At 38.4% G+C, this 24,493-nt stretch overlaps 1 protein-coding gene across 3 annotated transcripts in view; it reads left to right on the top strand.

Moving 5' to 3' along the window:
- Positions 1-24,493, top strand: part of rbms3 (RNA binding motif, single stranded interacting protein) — a 129,939-nt gene that overhangs the window by 98,617 nt on the left and 6,829 nt on the right. For all 3 annotated transcript variants that reach the window (XM_087848039.1, XM_087848041.1, XM_087848038.1), the window contains exons 7-10: positions 9,171-9,277; positions 13,860-13,903; positions 17,932-18,028; positions 19,078-19,128. In XM_087848039.1, the coding sequence (XP_087704165.1) occupies positions 9,171-9,277; positions 13,860-13,903; positions 17,932-18,028; positions 19,078-19,128 (299 nt within the window). The remainder of the gene's footprint in view (positions 1-9,170; positions 9,278-13,859; positions 13,904-17,931; positions 18,029-19,077; positions 19,129-24,493) is intronic.

Raw genomic sequence — 24,493 nt, 5'->3', positions numbered from 1 at the left:
AATAAAACAAAAACAAAGGATAAATATAAAAACCCTAAAAGTTGACAAATCAAATAATTTGTTAGTTTTGTTCAAAATAACACCCAACTCTTGTCTTGCAGTTTAAAAGTTTTTTTTTTTTTGCACACACAAAATCGCCAGTTGCAGTTAAAAACCAACTCAAAGTAAAGTCCAGATTGTAACACTAAGAATTCAAGCTTTTTAGTAAAAGGACTGAGGTCCTGTGGTCTTCTCTGCAATAAAAGGATCAGGCCTAGTATAATTATGTAGTTTAAATAATAACTCTGTTTGCAGAGAGTAATTTGAAATACTTGAATTTAAAAAAATTTAAACAAAGGTGTAATTTGTAAAACAGTTTTAACATTCTGTGCAGCTTCACTCTGTGAATGCCTCATAGTTTCACAAAATAATCCTTAAGAACATGTGATTTCATCCAAAAGCAACTTCAGGGGGGCAGTTTAGAGAAAGAATATATACACAAGTTTTCACAGACTGACTTTGCTCAGATATGCTGCTCATAGTAAAAACTCTTTGAATTAAAAGAAAAAGATCTATGACTTTTTTACTGATAGTACACTGTATGGATAAAAGTAATGGGCTTTAGCTCTTAATTCAGTTGCTTTCACATGGTTACAGACTCAAACCCCTACCAGTGCAGTCTGCTTTTACAAGCTTTTTTGAAAGAATGGGTCACTGAATCTAAGTGTGGTACTGAAAGAGGATGGCACTGTTGCAATAAAATTGTGACATTTCTTCTCTTATTGCATAATCAATTTTAAGTAGTGTAAGTGCTATGTTAAAGTGTTTAGGAACTACAGTAGCTTAGCCATAAAGTGGCACACCACGTAGAGTTACACAATCACCAAGTGCTGAGGTGCTTAGTGTGTAAAAGTCACCAGTGCTTCAAACCACCACAGCTGCCATCAAGATTAGCAACAAAAAAAAAAAACAGTGTGTGCAGGGAGCTTCATAGTTTCAATGGACGAGTATGAACATGTAGTGTAGTTTAACCCGTAAGATGGACAGTAAAAATATATAAAACATGCCTCCAACCAAGAAAGTACTAGGATCGAATCCACCAGCCAGCTGTGACCTTTCTTTATGGAGTTTACATGGTTGGGTTTCTTCCAGGGCTGGCTCCCTCCTACAGTCCAAAGATATTTGTGTTAGGTGAATTGGCCGTGTGTGTGTGTGTATGACCCATTGTCTCTCAAAAGTGTAATACTTCCAAAGTCTGGTGACCTGTCCGGTGCCTTCTCTCAGCCCACAGCTCAGCTTCAGCTACACTGCAATCCTGAATTTATAAACATAAGAAAATTAATTGATTACTATTGTTGTTAGTAGTAGTAACAGTATAAGGGAGGGATTTGACATGTAGTTATTTAAATGATAGCTCTACTAACTAGCTATAAGGGATTTTTCTCAGTGGTTTCTTAAATTGCTGAGGCAAGTAACAGCTCCTACACAGATTCTAATTAGAGTCATTCATGCCTCCCCCTGAAACCTAAGAAATTGAGCTGAGATTTCTCATACAAAACTATATTTCTCCTATCTGCCTGCTCTATGCTTATAAGGAAAAAAGCCTTAAGAAAAAAGAATGTTGTTGTTTTGGTTAAGGGGCTTCAAGTTACTCCTGAATTCAGCAATTACTACATTTTTTTTTATTGTCAATGGATTTGAATTGCATTTTATTGCATCACCCCCATGTCCTGTTAAAAAAAAAACAAATAAATAAGATAACAATCTAAACCAAATATCCAAGCATTTGTTTATGACAGCGTTGGGTAATTTGATATGCCCAAAAGGATCTGACACAGCTGTACCCAAATTCATCATAAATTCAACACATTGTGTCTTATAGAGCGAGGAGAGCGAACATTAGGGGTCAAACTAGCAATTAAAAGTGTCCTCCTTTCTTTTAAAGCACCCTTGTGAAATACAACAGATTGTGGAAACGAAGCTATGAAAGCAAGCTGAATAATTAATGTGGTGCACCACTTTTATTTGCTTTTCCTACAGGTAATCTTGTCTCTTGATGTATTGCACTTGTTGACCCCTGACTGAGTGGCGGCTAGATTCACCTCCCTGGAATAAATAACATTCATTATTGTCATTATCATCTTCACTATTTATGACTTGTCACGTTGTGCTCGTGAATGAATATAAAATGATTTGCAAAGTGTATTGTGCACATTTTTTCCTCCCCAGGAGAAATGCACAATATCATAATTCTGCTCATTCAGGCGTCTCCTGAAACTAGTACATTACAATATTACAATTTCATATTTTTCTTTACTTTTTTTTCATATAGTGTGTTGATAATGCAGTGATTTACATTTCTTTGGCTTTTTTATATTGTATATTCTAGTGCTACACACGAGTACTGGTAGGGGCAGTAAGTCATTAATTTTGTTATATTTGCTGTGTGTGTCTTACCACAGTCACTTACAGATTAGAAATGATAAGAGACCCATGTAATATTTTGGAGGTAAGCCGTTGATTTACCTCCAAATAGATAGCCAGTGACAATCCTTTAAACTTGGTGCTCCATTGAAATTCTGGTTTGCAAGACCAGTTTTACAAATTTGTGCTTACCGTATTTAAAAAAAAAAAAAATACATCAGTACATCCATGGACAGCCTTTTTTAATAACTTACACTAAATGAATAAATATTCTCTTGTGGAACAGTAAGTATCCCCTGGCCGTCATAAGCCAGTATTGCCCCCTTTATAAGATTAATAATATTTTCTTGTAGCCATTTGCTCAGGCAGAAGCTTTCTGAAATTCCTTCAGTTGTGAAATATTTGAGATTTTTCTTGTACATACTGCTTATTTTGAACCTCCATGTAACATTTCTATTTAAAGTCCATGCTTGGCGTGCCTTTTCACAACCTTACATTTTATCTGTTTGAGCTGTTCGTAGGATCGTTATGCTATTGAAAGAGCACTTTTGGTTCGATTGCAATTGTCAGACAGTCTAACATTATCTTCAAGTACTCTTTGATATGCATATCAGTGACAGTAATTTATCCGGTTCCTCGGGCAGCAAAGAAACCCCAAACTATAACATTTCTAAAGACATGCTTCACAGTATGCTTGCTGTTTTTCTCCTAATAAGCAGTGGCCTACGTCACACATGTCAACAACTCACCCTTTATTCTTCTGACCCGAGTTGGTGTGGACCTAATCATTTTGGTGAACTTTGGGTTTATTTTATTTATTTATTATTTGTTTTTATTGGGAAGCAAAATGCTTTTTGCCTTATATACCTCTTGTGCAACCCACCAGTTGCAAGTTACCCATGTCGCAGTTTTGCGATTGCTTTGTTTTGCAGGTTCTAATTATGGCCGTAATTATACGAATTTTAGAATCAGAAAATAATTTTATCCCAAGTTGTGGTTTAATGCTGACCACTTTTAACTTGACATTTTGAACAGTTTACATCTGTACTTATTGTCACGTAATGTTTTTGTTATATGCATAGCGAGTTTGGCAGTTTTCCCAACTTCCAACATGCTGATGGACATTCATATGTTCTGTTTCCTATTAAAATAACAAGTCGGAAAGTAAATGTCTGCATTTCTTTTTCATGTCACCTTATTTTGTAGACACTGTTGCAAAGAGGATCGAGCATTTGCTTAAGTAAATGAGATGTAAAAATTGTCAACAGTTGTCTACAGGATGATATGAACGCTATTGGCTCTGTGCTCCTTCACTCAAGCAGGCACACACTGACACAGCCATAAAATCATAAAAAGTTCCTTGAGCAAATTACAAGCCAAGCAGCTTGGCATAAATCGACTCTCCACTGGAAGCAATGGGGATTTTTTTTTTTCTAATTAAAAAAACATGTTGGAAAAAAATAACTAGGATCTTTTTATTGTTACGTTGTTAGTTGTTCAGCAGATGTCAATCTATAGATATTCATGTGTGAAGCAGTTTGTCCAAGTTTGAGTGCTGCTTCTGGTGTTTCTCTCTCTCTGTCCGGTAATCAGGAAATGGCAATGGATTGCGCTACATTAACCAGGCACAGTGTTACCTACCTCCTGGCAAAACTCGACTCTTACCAGAAACACCCTGTATATACTGCACATACAGTTTCAATCAATGCAAAATATAAGTATAAAAGTATAAATCCAGGCATTTGACATAATTGGATTTGCTTAGTTTCCACAGTTCCAGTAAATCTCACTTGTGTTTTATGGTAGTTTTGTTCTTTATTATTTTTGTTTGTTTGGCAGAATTATGAAATCATTGATACCTGGGGTTTAATAGGGTTACACTCCAGGTATCCAATGAGATGGCAAAAGTGAACAAAATCTATAAAAACAAAAACCACTGCTTCTGAAACTGTCCAATTTGTTTCCCCAGATTAATATATTCAACCCCTGCAGCAGCTCCATAGCACTGATGCAGCCAAATCGGTCTAACTTTACTGATGCATATGCATTTGCAAACAGTGGCCCACAGCAGCTGGCCTGTGTTTAATGTTTGAGTCATTTCATAAGATCAGGTATATAAACAGCTGACAGCAAAAAATGTTTTACATTTTTAAGTCTGTGTGGATAAAATGTGTGCTGCTTTCAGGGCCTTAAAATAAACCCAACTAAATAAGGTCACTGCAACTCCTGTAGTTACCTCACAGGAATATCTTGTTGTCATGTTGCTGTTAGGAATATCAAGAAAAACTCTGAGATTAAAAGATTGTTTTTCATCCTTTAGCAGCCAGCTGTCACATCTATGGGTGACGACATCTATGCTTTACAATTCTCCATTCTCATGTTTACGTACTTATTTTTTAATTACTAATTCTAACAATAAAAGAAACTCGTTTTCATCTGTTGTGCCAGAAAACAAACTGTGCTAAAGCTGGAAAATAAAAAGAAAGTTTCAAAACACACATAATTAATGTATAATTATTTTCAATCAACTGAAGTGTTTGTCTTTATAAAACACAGACAAAGTATCGCAAATATAAACTTGATAAATTATCTGCCATCAATAGCATGGCCTTCTGTCTGTCACAGCTGTGAGCGGAAAAAAATAACAAATGCAGCCTTTATTTTAAAATTGTGACTGAGTGCCAGTGTTAATGGTAGATAGCTTTTCACATTAAAAAATAGAAATCACAGGACACATGTCTAATAAGAAATAACTTATAATTTATGATTGTATTTTTGTTAGTTATTATGTCTAATCAAAAATATAAATGTGATAATTTTTAACTATTTTTGATCATAATTGATTATAAATAACTTTAAACTTTTTGTGGTAGGTGAACTGACGTCTTCCACTTTTCTTTTTTTCCCAAATATCTTCAGTCCATCCATTGTTGCATCCGTGTGACTATCTGTGATTTTAGTAAAAGTAAAGGTCATTTAATGCATGAAGCAGAGCAGGTAAAAGACAAAGAGAAGCAGATTGATTCAGAAAGATGAAAAGCAAAGGATGATAACAGAAGGCCACGCCATGTGACCTGTTGGACAAAATCAAGTTAACATAGTTGAATGAAAAAGTTCTTCTAAATGTGTTATAATCAAATGGAAATGTGTCTTTATATCATTACCCTTAGAGTGCCCGTCATGGCCCCAGGCATTCTAAAGAACTCTCATCTCAGTCTTTAAGCTCTAAATGGTTTTCTCCACTGAGAATACCTCTTCTCATTTTTCACTTTACTAAGATGAAGAAATATTTTTCTTGAAGTAGGCAAGATAATTGCATAGTTTATTCTGGCATTCATAATGTGTGAGTCAGTACCAGCTTCAAGATATTGCAATTTGCAGTTGGTTTTTTGTTGTTGTTTTGCTTTTCTTTAAAAAATTTCTATACTACACACAGTGATGATGATTTCACTTTCTTTGCCATTTTATCCTATTTGGCAGTAATTTCAGAGTGCCAGCTTATAGCCTCTTCAAAGATGGATCAGTAAGTTAAAACCTCACTTTGTGGATATATTAAAATAAAATAAAAAACAGAGGCATTGCATAAAGGTATGCGGCTGGTTAAGGGTTAAGAGTGCATAGAAGTATGTAACTTATTCAGTTTGAGGGTTTAGAGTAGTCTTTACAAGCTAAATAGAAGACTTGTCCCAACAGTTTGCCTCTGCTGAAGCAGTATAGCACTTCAGAGTTTTTGCATCCTAGAAAGAAAGTACATTTGCCGTGGTGGCTGTGTGACAGATTTACAGTTGCATGTGGAAATGTTTGGACACTGACAAAATTGCTCTGTATGCCAACACAACATATATAAAGTTGAGATGCAACCTCGAAGAATAGTTCCTAGTGCTTTCAAGGGCAATATGCCCTCGGTAGAGTCTCTTAACCTCCTAAGACCTGAACTCTTCCATGGCATGCATTTTTAATTTCTCTTTGATATTTGGGCTGATTGGGACCCAATGAATGTAAAAACAAAGAATTACCAGATTTTTTTCTTTTTTTTTTTTTTTTTACCTGATTTTTGTTCCTAAGAAAAATGAGAGCCGCATATGAGGATATTCGTTTAAAATTTTGATAGAACAGCAGCAGTATAATGTCCTCGTAAGTGGATATCAGGCCCTAGTAGAGCAAAATTAAATGTTTTGGTTTAAATAACTTAAAATATGATGTCCACATATGTGGACGCCAGGTCCTAGGAGGTTAAGGCACATTGGGCCTAGGTGATGAGCCAGATCCCTACAAAGAAGAAAACCTCTGGGTACTGGGAGCCCTATTCTGGAGCCAGGTCTTGGGAGTACCTCAAGACTCTGGCCGGGTGGCTGGCCTTAGCCTTTAGATACTTGCCCAAATAAAGGTGCTTCTGGATTAATTTTTTTTAACCGCAAATAGTGGAGACTGTGTTGGGTAAGGTGGTCTTACGGTCTCATTTCTGCTTTTTTTTATTTTTTTTATTGTGGTTCCTTTGGCTTTATGAAGCAAATACCTCACTGCACTGGAGCACCTCACGCCAAATAAGAAGCGCTTAGCATGAGAATAAGCATAAGTGTGATGCTGTGGTACTCAATCTCAAAGGTTGGAGTGCCCACTCCTGGTCCAGCTGGGAGGAAGCCCTGGGGTTGAGCCAGGATACGCTGGAGAGATTGTATCTCTTTGGCTTGGGAATGCTCCAGTTTCCCCCAAGGAGAGTTTGGGGAGGTTTCTGGGAAGAGGAAAGCCTGTGCATCTCTGCTTAAATTTCTGCCTCTGCAGCACCTGTATAAACAGCAGAAAATTGATGTATGGATGGATTTAACTGAAGAACATATTTAAAGCTATATTTCAAGAGTTCGGAAAAATTACTTTCAGTTACCTAGATTTAGTTGGATGAATTAACATAGTCATTAATAATATGCAAATTTTTAAGACTTTAAGAATCTAAAGCCACGAGTGAATGCTTGGGCACTGTTGCCTCAGAGCCAGAGCTCTGGGTTCAACCCTCTGTGCTTGTATACATTTTCTGTGGGTGAGCTCATTTCGGTCACCACTGGGGAGAGAATAAAACAAAATAACATGCCAGGTTAAATCTGCCTATGTCAGTCCTGGACAGTCTCACAAAAAGATGGCGTTAATGTCAATTTTACTTCCTAGTTAAACGAAGGTTAAAAAAAAATACTTGGAGTCTGTGAACAGCAGTAATGGGTTTGCCCCTTTGCCAGGACTTTACTTCAGTTGTATTTGTTGGCGGGTCGTTCTTGTTTGATCTTTGTCTTCTTTAGGGTAAATACAAGCTTAATGGCTTTTAAATCATGGAGTATTTTATATATATACACTACCAGTCAAAAGTTTGGACACACCTTCTCATTTAATGTTGTTTCTTTATTTTTACTACTTTCTACATTGTAGATACTTACTAAAGACATTAAATACATGAATCATATATGGAATTATGTAGCAAAGAAAAATGTAATAAATAACTCTAAATTTGTTTTATGTTGTAGATTCCTCAAAGAAACTGTCGGACTTCTCTCAATGATTTTTTTGATGTAGTCACCTGAAATGGTTTTCACTTCAGATGTGCCTTATCAGGGTTCACTTGTGGAATTTCTTGCCTTCTTAATGGGGTTAGCACCGTCAGTTGTGTTGTGCAGAAGTCAGCTTGGTACACAGCTGTCAGTCCTATTTGAATGGTAGAATTAATATTATAGCAAGAACCAATCAGCCAAGTAAAGAGAAGCAACAGTCCAAGAGTGATCAAAGCAAAGGATTGATATTTTGAAGAATCTAAAATCAATTTTGTTTTTTACTACGCAACTCCATATGTGTTCATTCATAGTTTTGATGCCTTCTATGAGAATCTACAATGTAAATAGTCATGCAAATTTCTTTACTTAATCAGTCAAATATGTGAAGCAAAATGTGGAGGGTACATGTTTTTGGCTGCAGTTGGTTAAACTGCAGCTGGAAAGTCTAAGAAATATGCCTTAGCATCACAGTTGCCATAAAACAGATTAGCGTCTGTTTATCCTCTAAATAGACAAGGCATCAGATATCTTATTTGAGTGTCCTGGTTCATGTTATGGTAATATGTTTTAATGATAAGACATGTGGCTTCTGAAGCATTTCCCAGAAAATGAAGTAACTGTCCACTCCTGCTTGCTTTCTAACAATTTTTATTTGGATAATCCTCTCACAATCTGACAACTTCCTTCTGTTCCACAAACCCTGAGAGTATATTCAGTTTAAGCTTGGTGAACTTAGACATGGACGGTCACTGTAAGTTAGTCTTATTTGTAACCAAACATTTCTTCTTTCTCTCGTCCAGCGAGGGACAGTATTTTCTTTGGAGGACTTACAATTGCAGTCTGTTACCCATGGGTCGAACTACGTGGAGTTATTTAGCGTATTAAGTATGCCTGTTTGGTTTGCTGTTTGAACCTCGCACACCATGCACTATTGATTAGCCTGTGGCTTTGTTCCTACGTCAGCGTTGCTGTTTTGAAAGCATGGTTGGAGGGGCTAAAAAGAGATGGGGTGATAACTAGTGTTGTGTAAATGTTTGGATTACGGGTGGCTGAGATAAATCTAAGAGCTGAAGTGCTGCTTTCAGGACCAACTAACTTTTAGTTTATTTAAGCTGTAGCATAAAACACTTTAAGTGTAATCTTTTAAATTTAACCTAAAACATATAGTTTGACTTTCTCCTACTTATAAGGTGATTAATCTATAAATGTGTTTGTCCTTGTCTCACTCTATAGCTCCCTCAGAGCCTTTGCTGTGCAAGTTTGCTGATGGAGGCCAGAAGAAGAGACAGACCCAGGTCAAATATCCCCAGAATGGACGATCGTGGACACGGGAAGGAGAGGTGAGGCTTAAAAATATATTTAATCATCAAGAAAAGCTCCCTGGGAGACTTGATAAAATATTCTCTTGGCCTGCTGTTAAATATAGTCTCTTGCTTTTCTCAATTAAAATGAAAAAACAAAACAGAACACAAGTCTACTGAGAGGACTTTAAAAAGAGAAATTACAGTTAACGAAAACAAGTGGGGGTTTTCAGTTATCAAAAAAATCATTTAAACTTCTTTCAATTACGTTTTATAGCTGAAGGATAACATTTCTTTTATTATAATAGTCAAAGAAATGAGTGATTATGCACAGCGGTGTCCATATTATGTTTTAGGAAACGTTACAGTTGTAAATCATCTATTCTAATAATCTGCAATATGCGGCTGATGCTCCCTTTGACTTCATTTTTTTTCCAACATACCACAGAATTTAAAATCATAATAGCTTGACAGATCCCCCTCCTCTCCGTGGGGTCATTATCCACTTTCATTTCTAGTAAGGCACTGTAGGTTCAGTTAGAGATGCTGCTGACAGTATGAAAGCTGGCACACAAAAAGGTTGTTAAATTTAAAGTATAAGGTCTCTGTAAGGTCCCAATTGCAAAGTTGTTTTTGCTTTTGTTGAAACTCCCACCTCCTGTCCGTCATCTTCAGAAGAAATGAAACCTTGTGCAAAGGATTGAAAGCAGATTGACTGTTTCACAATGCAGAGAGTTCAAAAGTTTTTAGTGTCAATACCAAAGCTTTAATTTACAGAACAAGGGGAAGTGAATAATAATGCTGCCACCCACACACCCCGGTGCAGTTTTTAACAGTTTCCCAGTGTTCTCGTTACACGAAGGTTGGGAAAGAGCAGGGTGGTGGAGTGAAATGAAATGGAACCAGGCTGAAACTATGCACTGTAACAAGAGGCGCCGCAATGAAAACAAGATGTTGCAGTGTTTGACCTTTGCTCATGGCTGTGTGGAGCAGGCACAGATTGCAGCTTTAGTCTTTTTGTATAAGAGCAAACGTATGTGTCATAGCCTGGCTTATCATTGGCCGAAAGGCTGGGCACACCATAAACAGGTCACCAGTCTGTCACAGGGCTAACGCAAAGAGATAAACAACCATGCACACTTCATTTTACCAACTGTGGAAGTGAGCCACAGTATTTGGAGAGAACCCACACAGACACAGGGACAACATGCAGGGAGAACAGGCTGCCAGACCCAAACCGAGGACCTTCTTAATGTGATGCCACAGTGCTAACCACTGCACCACCATACCATCAATTTTGGTGGTATTTTTTGTAATGTGTCATCAACTAGGAATGGGAGTTAAAAAAACAAACAAACTCCAACTGAATAGTATAAAACATAACTCATAAAACAGTCAGAAATGAGCAAAGTCTGCTGGCCAAGGTTAAACATCCCTGCAAAAAATGCATCTGCCTTTAACCGCCACAGTAAATACCTTAATCACATTATTAAAAAGCTCAACTTAAATGTATTCACAATTAAATGTGTGGTATTTTGCACAGTGGATTTCACATACGCAGTGCCATTGCTTGGAGAGTGTAGCTAAATGAGCAGTTAAAGCACATACAGCCTTTTTTCAATGCAGGTTAACGTCCGCACAGCTTTGCAGAAATGGGTGAAGTGAATATGTCATTTTATTCAGATTTCGCTTAAATACAGGCATTCATTTGCTAGATAAAAATACTATGGAGCTGTGCCGGTTTTGTATGTCTTAATTTCCAGAGCACTCTCATTCCCAATGTGTAAAATACAATTTGTCACGTCCCAATGCGTCTCATAGTAACCTGAAAGGTACCCTTCCGCTTACTCCAGATTCTCAATTGAATCCAATAGAATGGCACTCGCAGTGGTAACACGTGCTCCAGCTGTCTACCTCTAACCATAACCTTAACCTTAAGCCTATCAGGTAGTGTTTTCCAAAGTGATTCATGAACACAACGTAAAACACATTTGCATGTATAGATGTATTCCAAACCACTGTCATGCCTCTGAACGCCTAACATACAGACGATTTGTCACATGTCAGTGTTACGTGTTCTAGGCTTGGCTAAAACAGTGTTTGTGGAAAAACCAAACACTGAGCTGGGTTCAGCATCAGGGCACCCTTTCAACTCATGTGCCAATTTGGAGAGAAGAGCCTTGTGTAGAATGTAGAATAAGTACAAATGACTTGTGTAGGGCTGATAGATGGTGGTGATGGGGTGGTGACAGAGTAAAAAAAGGATTAGGAGCAAACAGTTGTTTTAAGTCTGGTCCAAAATTGCCAAGAGGTAGTCAAGTGGAAGCAGATCTGAGCCCAGCCTCAATCATTTGAACATGATAGAAGGAATGAGACACACAGAAACCACAAAGGGGCTAGTGTCACTGATAAATGCTTGGCTAAACATATTTAGTCACCATTTAATAACAGCTTTATGAAGGGAAGAAGGGACAGAGGGAATATAGAAATATACTAATATAATGCTGTTGGGGAAAAAAACCTTTAACTCAAAAAATAGATCAAAAAGAAAAGTTTGGGCTGTTTCAATGAGTAGTTTGAGTGCTTTTGGCACTTTTTGACAATGGCCTGTGTGTGTGTTATTACTATTATATAACATTATCTTATTTACCACTGAAAGAGCCGCATTCATCCATACAGTACACACACATTGATACTCTGTGACAATGCTTGTGTAGAAAAAATCTCTTACACTCTCAGGCACACACACAGATAAAATGTGTGTTAGGAACATGGGGGGCTGTGACAAAGTGGGTGAGAAAACCATTTGTCCATATTCTTAGTTAACATTCTTGTTTTGATTTAACCATATTTCACATGTAATCTGCAATAGGCAAACATCTACTATCCCGGGTTTGTTTATGTTTTGCACTTTTACAGATTATATAATATAACATCTTGGTTTAAATCAATTCCTACAAGTTTGTTAAGTTAACATGTTATTTATTTCAACTGTTAATTTGTATTGTTTAGAACTTACCTTACCTACCTGTCTTCCAGAAGCAAAAGGAGGAAATGTAGTTTTACTTCCTGCTTTATAGCTTCTGGGTTCATCTGAGGTCACAGGAAGAGACCAAGTGCAGAATGGGAAGAACTCTTATAATTTAATAAAGTTGATTTTAGAGGGTTTATGAAGAAGTAGATTTATTGTTATAATATGTATTGATTACACCAGAGTTCATGTTGCCAGTAAAGAGGAGTAGTAGAGACTTGAATATAATCATGTTCATCGTATCTACCTACTGAATGGAATAGTCCAGAGGAGAAATTGTTTGATTAAGTGGACTATTTAAGCAGAAGAACTCAGGTGTTTTAGAAAAAGGTCGGGTCAGTGTAGCTGTGTGCAGTTTGACCTTAATTTCCGTTGATTTAAGTTCAGTTATGTTTATTTGAACTGAGTTAATTATAGAGTTGAGTTTCTTATTTGTTTCTTTGTAAATATTGTTTCGGTCACAAAATGGTGAATAAATCACTTGCTACACTGGACAGCATCAGTCTCCTGCACTTCTTTGACCGCATAAGTCGAGTCTTACCACAGGGGCACATCCCAAAAACACTTAAACTTGGACCAGAGAAGGCTGGGATCAAACAACTGGCCTCCTGAGCAGATGTCACTTACCTCCTGAGCCACAGCCTTCTTATGGACTTTTTTAGTCATCTCTAACTTTCTCCTATGCTGGGCTGTTACCTCCATTAATGCCAACTAGCGTGGATTTATTTGACTTAGGTGGTAGTGCAACTTCTTAATGTCTTGTTTATTTATTTGAATGCTCCTCATGATAATCAAACATGGTATAGTGTGAACTGATTTTCGTAAAAGAAAATAAAGTACCATAAAACTTCTATCCATCCATTCTCTTCCACTTATCCTTATCAGGGTCACACTCATAGAAGCAATTTAGAATTACCAATTAACCTAACCCCAATAATTGCATGTCTGTGGACTGAAGGTAGCTAGAGTACCTGGAGAGAACCCACGTAAACCCAGAAAAGCCCCGGCCAGATAGTGGAGTTAAACTCATACCATAAAGATTGACTTTTAAAAACCTTTAAGGAGAAAGGGTAAAGAAAATCTAAAACGTTCCACTGTCTTTAGTCTGCTAAAATTTAGTCAGTTTGAACTGGGAACTTATTTTGTTCCCACCAATTTTATATAGTCATATAGCACATGCAACAATCGTCCCTCACTGACCTTCATGTGTTTTATTTTGTTGAGCATGTTAAATAAAATGAGTGCACTTATAAATGGCTCTTTTGCTCAAAGGCAGTTATTCCAAATCATTTTATTGTACATAAGAACTTTTATCTGGCTTATTTTGGAGTCTTTAGACTATTTATCTATTGTTCATTCAGTAGGTCCTTATATCCCAGTCACTTTTGAATTTTGTGTTGTTTTTTGTACAACGCTCTCATCGCTTTCTCTGTTCATTACACATTATAACGTACAATAGCTATATCCTACTTTATTGTTTATTTAGTTGTATAGAGTAGCTGTATATGTGATAAAGACCACAAACACAAATTGGTTTAAAAGGCAAGCCATGTATTTAACATGTCGGTGTATGTGTTTCTCTTTCTCCAGAGTGGTATGGCGTTGACGTATGACCCCACAGCGATGCAGAATGGGTATGTAGAAAGTTTTTTTTTCTTTTACCTCTCGCACGAACAACCTCGATCTAAAGAGTGTCTCCAAGCTTGACTTTTTACTTACATTGTTACACGCAGCTTGTTCAAGAGTGACAGTATAAAATCCTCCTAAGATCAGTGCACTGAAACATGGCAACAACCTGCAGAAATATGCACAAGAGCACCTGCATGCAAACGAGAGGGTCACACATAACACACATTAACCCATATACCTGCACTGATACAGAACACAAATACTATCTGGCGTTTGCTCTTATTCTTACACCTAACTGATGCAGATGGAGCATTTATTTATGCACCTATGCATACAAGCTGTCAGAGTTGTAGGTTTTGATTGCAGACAGGAAGATGGGCGTTGTTGCAGTGCTGCTGTAATACTTTCATCAGCCGAGGCTATCTGCAGTGCTCCCAAGTTGGTTGAGGAGAGCAGAGTGCCTGCCTGTTTCAGGGGGAAATTGGAGATTGGTGTTGTCTGGTAGGAATGCTGCTGGTGATGTGATCCCTGGAGATGCTTCCCTGCAGCTCTGCACTCTTGTTCTTCTCCTCCTTTTGTCAGATTGGTCCGCCACTTTATACCTTAAAGCCACTCTTTCTTTTTTCTTTTTTTTTCTAGTTCATCTGAAATTATACAGTCCTTTTTCTTTTCACTGTTTTTGACTTGTTTCTTGCCCTGTCCACATTGTTTTGTATTGCTCAATTCTTCTCATTCATTCTGTTTTCAAACAGCTGCTTTGCTTTCAGTCGTCTTTGGTGTCTTTCGGTGCGAGTGTGCTCATTCGTGCATGCATAAATGGGCACTCTCACGCAAGCATCTGCGTGCTTGCTGTGTGTAAGCCCTCTCCAACCTCTCTTCCGAGGTCATCGTAGCTCCTTCCGGCGAAGCACTAAATGACTGTGAAATGCTAATGCAGCTAATTAGAGAGGCAAAAAGCAGGGAGGGAAGTGGGTTGAATAAAAATGGAGGGCCGAGTAGGGTCAAGAGGAGGGCAAAGACAGAAATAAAGTCAGTCCAAGGAGAGGGGAAAGGTATGAATCAATTACAGGTTTCACTGTGAGCTTGAGGACAACTAGGGGTTTTTTTTGTTTTGTTTTTGGGTTATTTTAAAGCATCCATTGCCAGACACACATTGTTGGAAAGCTTATAGTTTGTCTTATCTTAACCTACTTTTGCTTATTCTAAATCTACTAGCTCCCATTAAGTGTATCTCCTGTCTTTTTTTCTTGCCCTTTTTACTTCCCTTTTCCATCTATAGGAAAAGTCACTGGGGTCACCACTAAATCACTCAGTAATTTTTCAGCGTAAACGCCTGACAGGGCATTAAATCACACTAGGGATCCACAGAGGTTTTAAAATTCAGTCCTGTAATAATGTTCTGTTTGCAATTACATGTTTAGTGCATTGTTTAAATAGCGGTGCCGGGGTCCCCATTGACAGTTGGCTGCTCAGGGCTAATAGCCTACATCAATAACCTTGGGTCTGTCCTCTGCCTTCTGCTTCTCTCTCTCAATACACATCAGTCTAATGAAAATACAATAAACACAATCAGAAAACCACATTGAATAACCTGGCCCTGTCACCTCATTTGTATTCATCAGTGACAGTAATACAGTATCTGTAATGCAAGTCATTTATTAACTGTACAGTGAAAAAGATGGATCCATAGCACCGCATTATTGTGTTTTTCTCTTGATTCTCATTCATGACAAACAAGTTCCAGTTTGTACTCCAGCTTATCTACATTTATTTAAACCCTGCAATATAATGTCATGTCTAAAGTTGGAATATGCAGTTACTCTCAGGCAAAAAAGAATTGGAGACATTTTTGAAAGTGAGTTGTAGCTTAGAATAGCCATCATTAATAAATAGTAAACTGTAAAACTACTTGGTGAGATCTCTGAATACATTGTTGTTAAAAGGGCAATAAAACATTAATAAATTGGAGTTAGTTTAAAATCAGTCTGACTATTTGCAAACCTTATTATCACACCAAGAAATTTGATTCCATCCACCATTTCTTTGTTCCATTGGTAATAACACCAAACTTCACATTTTTACTGCTATTTCTTAAATATTTTGTTTTGTGTATGTTCAAAGTTATTCCATTGACATTAAACCATTGTTTAAATTTGACTGATTCATTGACAATAACAACAATGTATGTATCGTATTAGCAGGACAGTGATATCATAAGCAAATTGTACATATAGATTTTTTTCTGAATTCCGATTACCATTCATGATTAAAATGAAAAGTTCAGGACCTAGCATCGATCCCTGTCCAACTCCAACTGTACATATTGTTTTCTCATAACTCTGGAACCAATTATAGGCTGTACCTCTGATGCCATAGAGCTACAATTCAGAAAACAAAATACTGGGGTTCACAGAACAGTCTTTTTCCTTTTGCACATATATTTTCTATGAAATCTATACTAGCCATTTCTGTAGATCTTTGCTCTTTCTGAAGCTGTACTGATTTTCACTTTGCAACAATACGACTAATGTTTGCTTGTTGCACATGGTTAAAAGTAGACAAAACACGCAATCGAGCCACAGATGAATTAGAACCAAACCTGCCACGAATTACGTTTCTTTTTCTGGTTCAGCAGAAGTGAGCCATGTTGTATTAAAAGAAATAAATGAACAAATAACTGGCGTGTCTCTATTATATATGTACAGCTACTACTTAGGCCTCGGCACACAAAGTAGGGCATAAAAATCCAACAGGGAGACTGAATGTCTGTGAGAAGCACAATCACGCTCTGCAGCTTATCGCAGGCAGTTGGGAACCGGCTGCATGCACAAGCCTTGAGCCGCAATAGTTTAAAAATATCTGACGGTTTACATCTCGCAGTTGAGGTTCAAAACTGCTCATGCCGTCACTGACTGAACAAATGTAATGTGAAACAGAATGTGCAATAACAGAACAGGTGGGTACCTCAGGAACCCATTTCACCCTTGAAATGAGATGTGTGCATGTGTCGCAGGCGACTACCACCACAGTCCCTCTAGGTTTTTCTGTCTTTGGCTGAGCCCCATTGTCATCTCCGTGCATGGGCTATTACTATATGTTGTGCTCACTGCGGATTTTAAGAAATAATATGGAGCGACCTAACAGTAGTTTGAAGTTGCCTTTTAAAAGTAAATTAAAAATGAGTTTGTCTTTTTATTCAGGTAATTTTTTCTTCCCTGATTGAGAAACACTTGATATGTGGCAAGTACCTTTTTTCTACAATCATGGCTGTGTTAGAGATGGATAGGGTAGGGCTTCGCTTTCTGTCTCTGGCCCTTGGTTTCCCCTCCCCTCACTGGCTCCATTATTCAGTCAACAGACACTTTGGGATCGATCGGGCACAGCAACACGGCTTGGCGGATGAAACATGTCCTCTCTAGGTACACAATGATAAATAAAGCACTGCGAGCCACAGCATTCTACAGCTGCAGGGCTGAGGGGGTGAAATGGGGGGAAAAAGAGATCAAAATGAGAAGGGCAAATAGAGGCGTAGGAAAAGTGAATAGATTATAAAATGCAGATGTTACAGATGCAACCGATGGGATGTAGGGCGTGCGTAGGTGGAAACATAAAGAGCAATACTGAAGTATTTCACCCACTCACACATTAAGGTAATAATTCATTATTATGCGTAGCAGTGGCGCAGACTCCTTTGTAACATGATGTGTAGTCTGGTGCGGTGTCAAGTCTCATTCTAAGATGTCTTTGATTGTGCTACATAGAGTGAAGCTGCAATATTTATTGTTTCCATGACAGCCTTGATGATGTCTGATCCATTTTGTCAGTGTTGTCTTGAAGTGTACTGGGTAGTTCAAAACAAACTGAGACAAAAGCCTCATTTTCAGCATTACATGTGGTTATGTAGGGTGAGCTGAAACTGCAGAGAAACCTCTGGATTGTTAATCCACGAGTTTGGTTCCCTCCCAGGTGATTATTAGAAGTTAGATGATGTGGACAGTCAAAATTAAAATGTATATGTCTTGTGCTTTCATAGGTTCTACTCTTCTCCATACAGCATCTCCACGAATCGGATGATTGCTCAGACATCGATCACACCCTTCATTGCTGCCTCTCCTGTCCCCACATATCAGGTGAGTTTAACCTCTCAGAAGTTTGATGAGTGCCGTGGCCTACTTAAAACCGGAAAATCCCATTCCTGACTCTATGTAGAGTAATTCCTGGATGTACAGGTGGAGTTTGTCATACTTAACCAAAGATATGAACCTAAAATAAAGTTATCAGCTCTGTAGAATCAAGGCAATTCTTTGTCTACCAAATGATAAAATGCAGGCTTACGTTGCAGAACTCTTCCTATCCATCTCCCATTCTTGAGCACAAATGCTGCTTTTAACTCTCAGCTGTCATGTGTCGCACTCGTTCTCTTCCACACACAAACCATATCAAGTTATGTCAGAGCTGGCAGTGCAGCTGCTGTACCCAAAAACAAGATGGAGCTCTATAAGAAAGCCAAATTCAAAGACTCGTGACTTAAAGCATCATGCTTTATAGGGAAAGAAAAAACATTACCTTTCATTGCTTTAACTCATCATTGACAGACGTAGGTAAGAGATCATACAGATGCAGGTACAGGATGTGTGCATACAACAATAATGCATGAGACAAAGGGACCCTCAGAGACTCATTTCTGCCTTCAGTTTGTTAGAGTTGAGCGGTCGGAAGGAGAACAAGATGAAAGTATGATTTGTGGCCAACTTGAGCTTTGATGATGAAACCCTCACTGTGAAGCAGTAATTGTTAAGACTGTTTTGCTCTCTGTGGTCTTCATATCCTTTTATAATTACGACAAACTTTCTGTATAGTGGACCCTTAGTTACTGCTCTAATATTCTTTAAGACATGCTGCCGCTGGGACTGAGGCTCTGAAATTGGCTTGTAAAGGCTTGAGATAATGATTAATTTTCTTACTTCTCTTCTTTGGTTTTCTCATTTTCACTCGCTTCCTGTCATTCTGTCTTCCAATTGTCATTCTTCATGTTCTCTCTTCCTCAATTCTTTACCCACTTATAACAATCTTGCTTTTGATCTTTCCTTTCCTCTCATCTCGCCCTGACCTCCCCTCTGCATCATCCTACTCGTGTCCATCCTCTCCTTCTCCCTTCCCTTCCTATCTCTTTCTTCAGGTTCAGAGTACATCTTGGATGCCACATCAACAATATGTTATGCAACCTACAGTAAGTTTTTAAACCAACATTTCCTTTGTTTTTAAGCCTCGCTTTGTAAAGTCTTGTTCTCTATTGTTCTCTATTTTCCAACCCTTTTCACTCACTCCTTTATTTATATATATATATATACAGTGGGGCAAAAAAGTATTTAGTCAGCCACCGATTGTGCAAGTTCCCCCACTTAAAATGATGACAGAGGTCAGTAATTTGCACCAGAGGTACACTTCAACTGTGAGAGACAGAATGTGAAAAAAAAATCCATGAATTCACATGGTAGGATTTGTAAAGAATTTATTCGTAAATCAGGGTGGAAAATAAGTATTTGGTCACCTCAAACAAGCAAAATCCCTGGCTCTCACAGACCTGTAACGTCTTCTGTAAGAAGCTTTTCTGTCCCCCACTCGTTACCTGTATGAATGGCACCTGTTTGACCTCATCATCTGTATAAAAGACACCTGTCCACAGCCTCAACCAGTCAGACTCCAAACTCCGCCATGGCCAAGACCAAAGAGCTTTCGAAGGACACCAGGAAAAGAATTGTAGACCTGCACCAGACTGGGAAGAGTGAATCTACAATAGGCAAGCAGCTTGGTGTGAAAAAATCAACTGTGGGAGCAATCATCAGAAAATGGAAGACATACAAGACCACTGATAATCTCCCTCAATCTGGTGCTCCACGCAAGATCTCATCCCGTGGGGTCAAAATGATCATGAGAACGGTGAGCAAAGATCCCAGAACCACACGGGGGGACCTGGTGAATGACCTGCAGAGAGCTGGGACCAAAGTAACAAAGGTCACCATCAGTAACACACTACAACGGCAGGGAATCAAATCCCGCAGTGCCAGACGTGTTCCGCTGCTGAAGCCAGTGCATGTCCAGGCCCGTCTGAAGTTTGCCAGAGAGCACATGGATGATACAGCAGAGGATTGGGAGAATGTCATGTGGTCAGATGAAACCAAAGTAGAACTTTTTGGTATAAACTCAACTCGTCGTGTTTGGAGGAAGAAGAATACTGAGTTGCATCCCAAGAACACCATACCTACTGTGAAGCATGGGGGTGGAAACATCATGCTATGGGGCTGTGTTTCTGCCAAGGGGACAGGACGACTGATCCGTGTTAAGGACAGAATGAATGGGGCCAAGTATCGTGAGATTTTGAGCCAAAACCTCCTTCCATCAGTGAGAACTTTGAAGATGAAACGAGGCTGGGTCTTCCAACATGACAATGATCCAAAACACACCGCCCGGGCAACAAAGGAGTGGCTCCGTAAGAAGCATTTGAAAGTCCTGGAGTGGCCTAGCCAGTCTCCAGACCTCAACCCCATAGAAAATCTGTGGCGGGAGTTGAAAGTCCGTGTTGCTCGGCGACAGCCCCAAAACATCACTGCTCTTGAGAAGATCTGCATGGAGGAATGGGCCAAAATACCAGCTACTGTGTGTGCAAACCTGGTAAAGACCTATAGTAAACGTTTGACCTCTGTTATTGCCAACAAAGGTTATGTTACAAAGTACTGAGTTGTATTTTTGTTATTGACCAAATACTTATTTTCCACCCTGATTTACGAATAAATTCTTTACAAATCCTACCATGTGAATTCATGGATTTTTTTTTCACATTCTGTCTCTCACAGTTGAAGTGTACCTCTGGTGCAAATTACTGACCTCTGTCATCATTTTAAGTGGGGGAACTTGCACAATCGGTGGCTGACTAAATACTTTTTTGCCCCACTGTATATATATATACACACACACCTGTCATCTCTGAGTGTACAGCATGTGTCAGTTTTTCTCCCTGGCATACTCTTTTTGTCTTAAAACTTTCAGTGTGTGTGTTTAATAGCTTCATTACTCATGTGAATGTCAGTGGCAGGATTTATGGGAGGAAAAACTACAAAAGCTTTTAAAGCATAGGCTGTATTGGTCTCGAGGACTGCCTGCAAATGCTTTTATAACAGTATTTAATGTGCCCTGCCTTTTTCTTCATCAAATGAGTATTTAATAATTCAGGAATGAAAATGTTAGTAATAACAACAGGTCACCGACAAGTTGGTATGAATCACGAAAACTGTGAAAAGCCAAGTAATAAAAGGAAATTCTTCCAATAAGTGCTTGAGAGCCAAACCCAGTTCAGAGAAGGAAAATAACTGTAACCCTGAATCCCAGCCCCACTCTGCTGAATCAGCCTGTGAATAGCCTTCTCAAAGGACCTCAGAGAGCTTGGCGAAACTCACTTTAGAATCTGTAATAAAAGGTTGCTCCCTGCTGGTTTTGAATGAAACTGCATGTACAAAAACAGGTTTCCAGAAGGCTAGTTTAAAGCACATTATTTATCTATAAGTCAATTTACATGTGTAACTGCTGCTCAGTTTCATATGGTGATGTATAAAATTTGCATATCAAAAGCAGCAGTGCATCTTTGTGTATATGATGCAAAATGCAGTGATGTAAAATCCAACCCTTGGTGTTTATAGCTCTTTTCCATCCATCCTTGGCTAGAGCTTTCTCTCACATTTTGTCTCTCATACACATAGCTTTGATTGACGTGCAAAAACGTTTTAAAACACACCCACACATTCTGTATATTTACATGAAGAGTCATGAATCGACTCTGAGTGTAGGTGTACAGTCAACATACTCTATAAACCCACACTTACCTACAAATTCTCTCTTCTTTTGGCAAACACAAACATAACCTTAACACAAACTGTGGGCTTTTCCTTCCTTTGATACAGGGACTATATACAGCCGCTGTATGTTATTAAGCCTCCACAGGCTTCGCTCTAAGCACAGTCCAAAGCCTCAGACTCTCTGACATTCACTGACTATTGTAGCATAAAATATAAAATCTCCGTGCCTTCATCTTGTCATCTGACAAAGTACTGCATTGAATTAGTGGAATTAGGAAGCTATATCATATAAATTGTGGAATAGTCCAAGCTTAGTCCTGCTTACAAGATGATTACTTCTCAGTGTAGCAGGGCCGGTGCATTATGAAATCACAGGCAGAAGAGTAACCTTGGAAGTCTTTCAGATAAAATTTAACTTCTGTCTCCTCTTAAACATTTGTTCAACAATAGTTTAAAGGTCTATATCATACACTATATGAACAACAATATTCATGTTTCAATTCTGGTGTTTTTAGTCGCGTCGATGCTGGCTCGTTCTTAAGAGCTCACTGAATTTGAGCATGGTGCTGATGCCTGTGGCATCAACATCAGAACTAAAACTGTTAAGCAGCTCCTGCAGCTCTAATGGTGCCCCAGTACCTTCGTCAATATAGTGTATCTGTTAAAGTAGCCTGTAAGAGATGAATGTGCTTACATTCAGGGGGTTTATCTGTACACCTGTCCTTGTATGATTTTGTTCTGTCATTCATGGGGTGAAGGGGTTTATCGGGGCAGGTACCTAAGGCGGTGCAAATTTCTGCAATCGTATCCGCCGTGGTTGGCAAAAATCTTTAGTGTTCAGAATTTGTTGCTCCCCCTCTGTTGTTCTCTCTCCCTGTCTTCCGTCTTCCTCTTTATGTCTGTCTGGCAAATCTTAAACACATTCTGTTGTCTTGTCTGATTAAAATTATGTCTCTGAGCGGGGATAATACCCTTCTGTAAATGTGTTTTCAAACAAATGTCCCATCTAATTATTTGGCAGGCCGCTTGATATGACTTCCTAAGACTTGGGAAAAGACAGGGTGAGCTTGAGCAGAGATTGATGGTTTGGAGAAAGAGAAAATAAATAAATAAACACGGCGGATTTGACAAGGAGGACAGGGGCAAGAAGGAGGCGCAGGGAAAGAGGAAAGAAGGGATTACAATGAATATATTGAGAACAAAGAAACGAAAACAGCCGCTGCAAAAGCATGTTTGAGCTGTGCACATCTGTTCTCCACCCTTGTCTATGTATAGTCAAATTCCCTGTTAGACAACAAAGATGAGGGGTAGTTATTATATTTCCTGGATACTGAAGAGCTTGACAAATTAAAGCCGCATCAGGGAGGGAGACTGAGAGACACAGCAGCTTAAGTCTGTTCCTATGGTAGCAGAGGCTTCCTCACTGCTGTACTGCAGTTAATGACTGGTAACTTTGATAAATGGTATGCACTCATTGACACTTTTAGCTAGATGAGCATGCGCACACCTCCTGTGGTTAACAGTCCATCATCTACTTTGAGATTTTTAAACGCTTGTGGCACCAAAATTGGAATGTGAGACACTCGGTCGCTAAAGAAATTAATGAGTCTAATTAAAAGGTTAGAACAAGAGAACAAACATCAATGCTGTGTGCTGTTTTCATGGATTAAAAATGCACATACGCTGTTGCTCATAGGTTTGGGGTCAACTAGGATATTTAAATTCATGAAAACTTAATCTAACAGATTTGCAGTGAAAAGGAATAGATGTTAATGACATTAGATAAAACATATTTTTGATTGATGGAACAATTTTGTACTGTGTACTTTCTCAGTTTTGCAGCCTTGCAGCCCTTTGGCACTCTGGCTGTTTTTCTGTTCCCATAACAGATCAGTAGTTAAGAGCCAGTGACTGCGCTGGCCACTCCATTATAGGCAAAACACCAGCTGACTGCTTTTTCTGAGTAGTTCCTATGAATGTCGGCGCTGCTTTGGAAATCAACTCCAGTCCTGCTGTATCCACAGGGTATGGCACTACAAAATACAGTGAAAGCCTTCCTTTCTCTTGTTCAAGATCTTTTGTATGCTGCACAAATCTCCCACTTTAACACGATCAAAGCCTCAAACCATCAAATTTCCTCCACCACACTTAGCAGATGCTGTCAAACACTATTCCAGCATCATTTCATGTCTGAAAACTTACATCTGCCCAATATTTGTGTGTTGTGTTTTGGGGATTTTTTTCCCTATAGAAAAAAAATCACCTGCAGGCTGGTGTTTTACAGGAACCATTTAATGCAGTGACCAGTTGAGGACCTATGAACGATCTTTTTCTCAAACTAACCACTTTGTACTGTCACCGGAGAATACTACACAATGCTGACATAAACACCAAAATTTCAGATTGTTCAGTTTGCCTCATGCAATAGCATTTACTTCTTAAAACAAGAAAACTGAGTTATTTTTTTAGTCATGTTGAGTGTAATCAAAACCAGGAACCCTTATGTTTCAGACACAGAAGTAAATTTATTGCTTATGTAATCAGTACAATCGTTTTCAGCTGTGCTAACATAATTTTAAAAAACTGTGGATTTTAGGAGGGGAATTTGTATTTTATATGATAAATTTGCATTAGGTTACATGTTTTGTAGAGTTTTTTAAATATTACTTTAAAATAATACATTATTTATGATTAAGAATTGCATTTTTAAATGGTCATTTGTAAAACTACTGATGAGGTTGACGT

Source organism: Neolamprologus brichardi, chromosome 11 (genome assembly GCF_056152115.1).
Source record: "Neolamprologus brichardi isolate AB-2024 chromosome 11, ASM5615211v1, whole genome shotgun sequence".
In the NCBI taxonomy this organism is placed as follows: domain Eukaryota; kingdom Metazoa; phylum Chordata; class Actinopteri; order Cichliformes; family Cichlidae; genus Neolamprologus; species Neolamprologus brichardi.
Note: the sequence above shows the minus strand (reverse complement) of the source record. Positions and strands in the feature narration are given on the sequence as shown.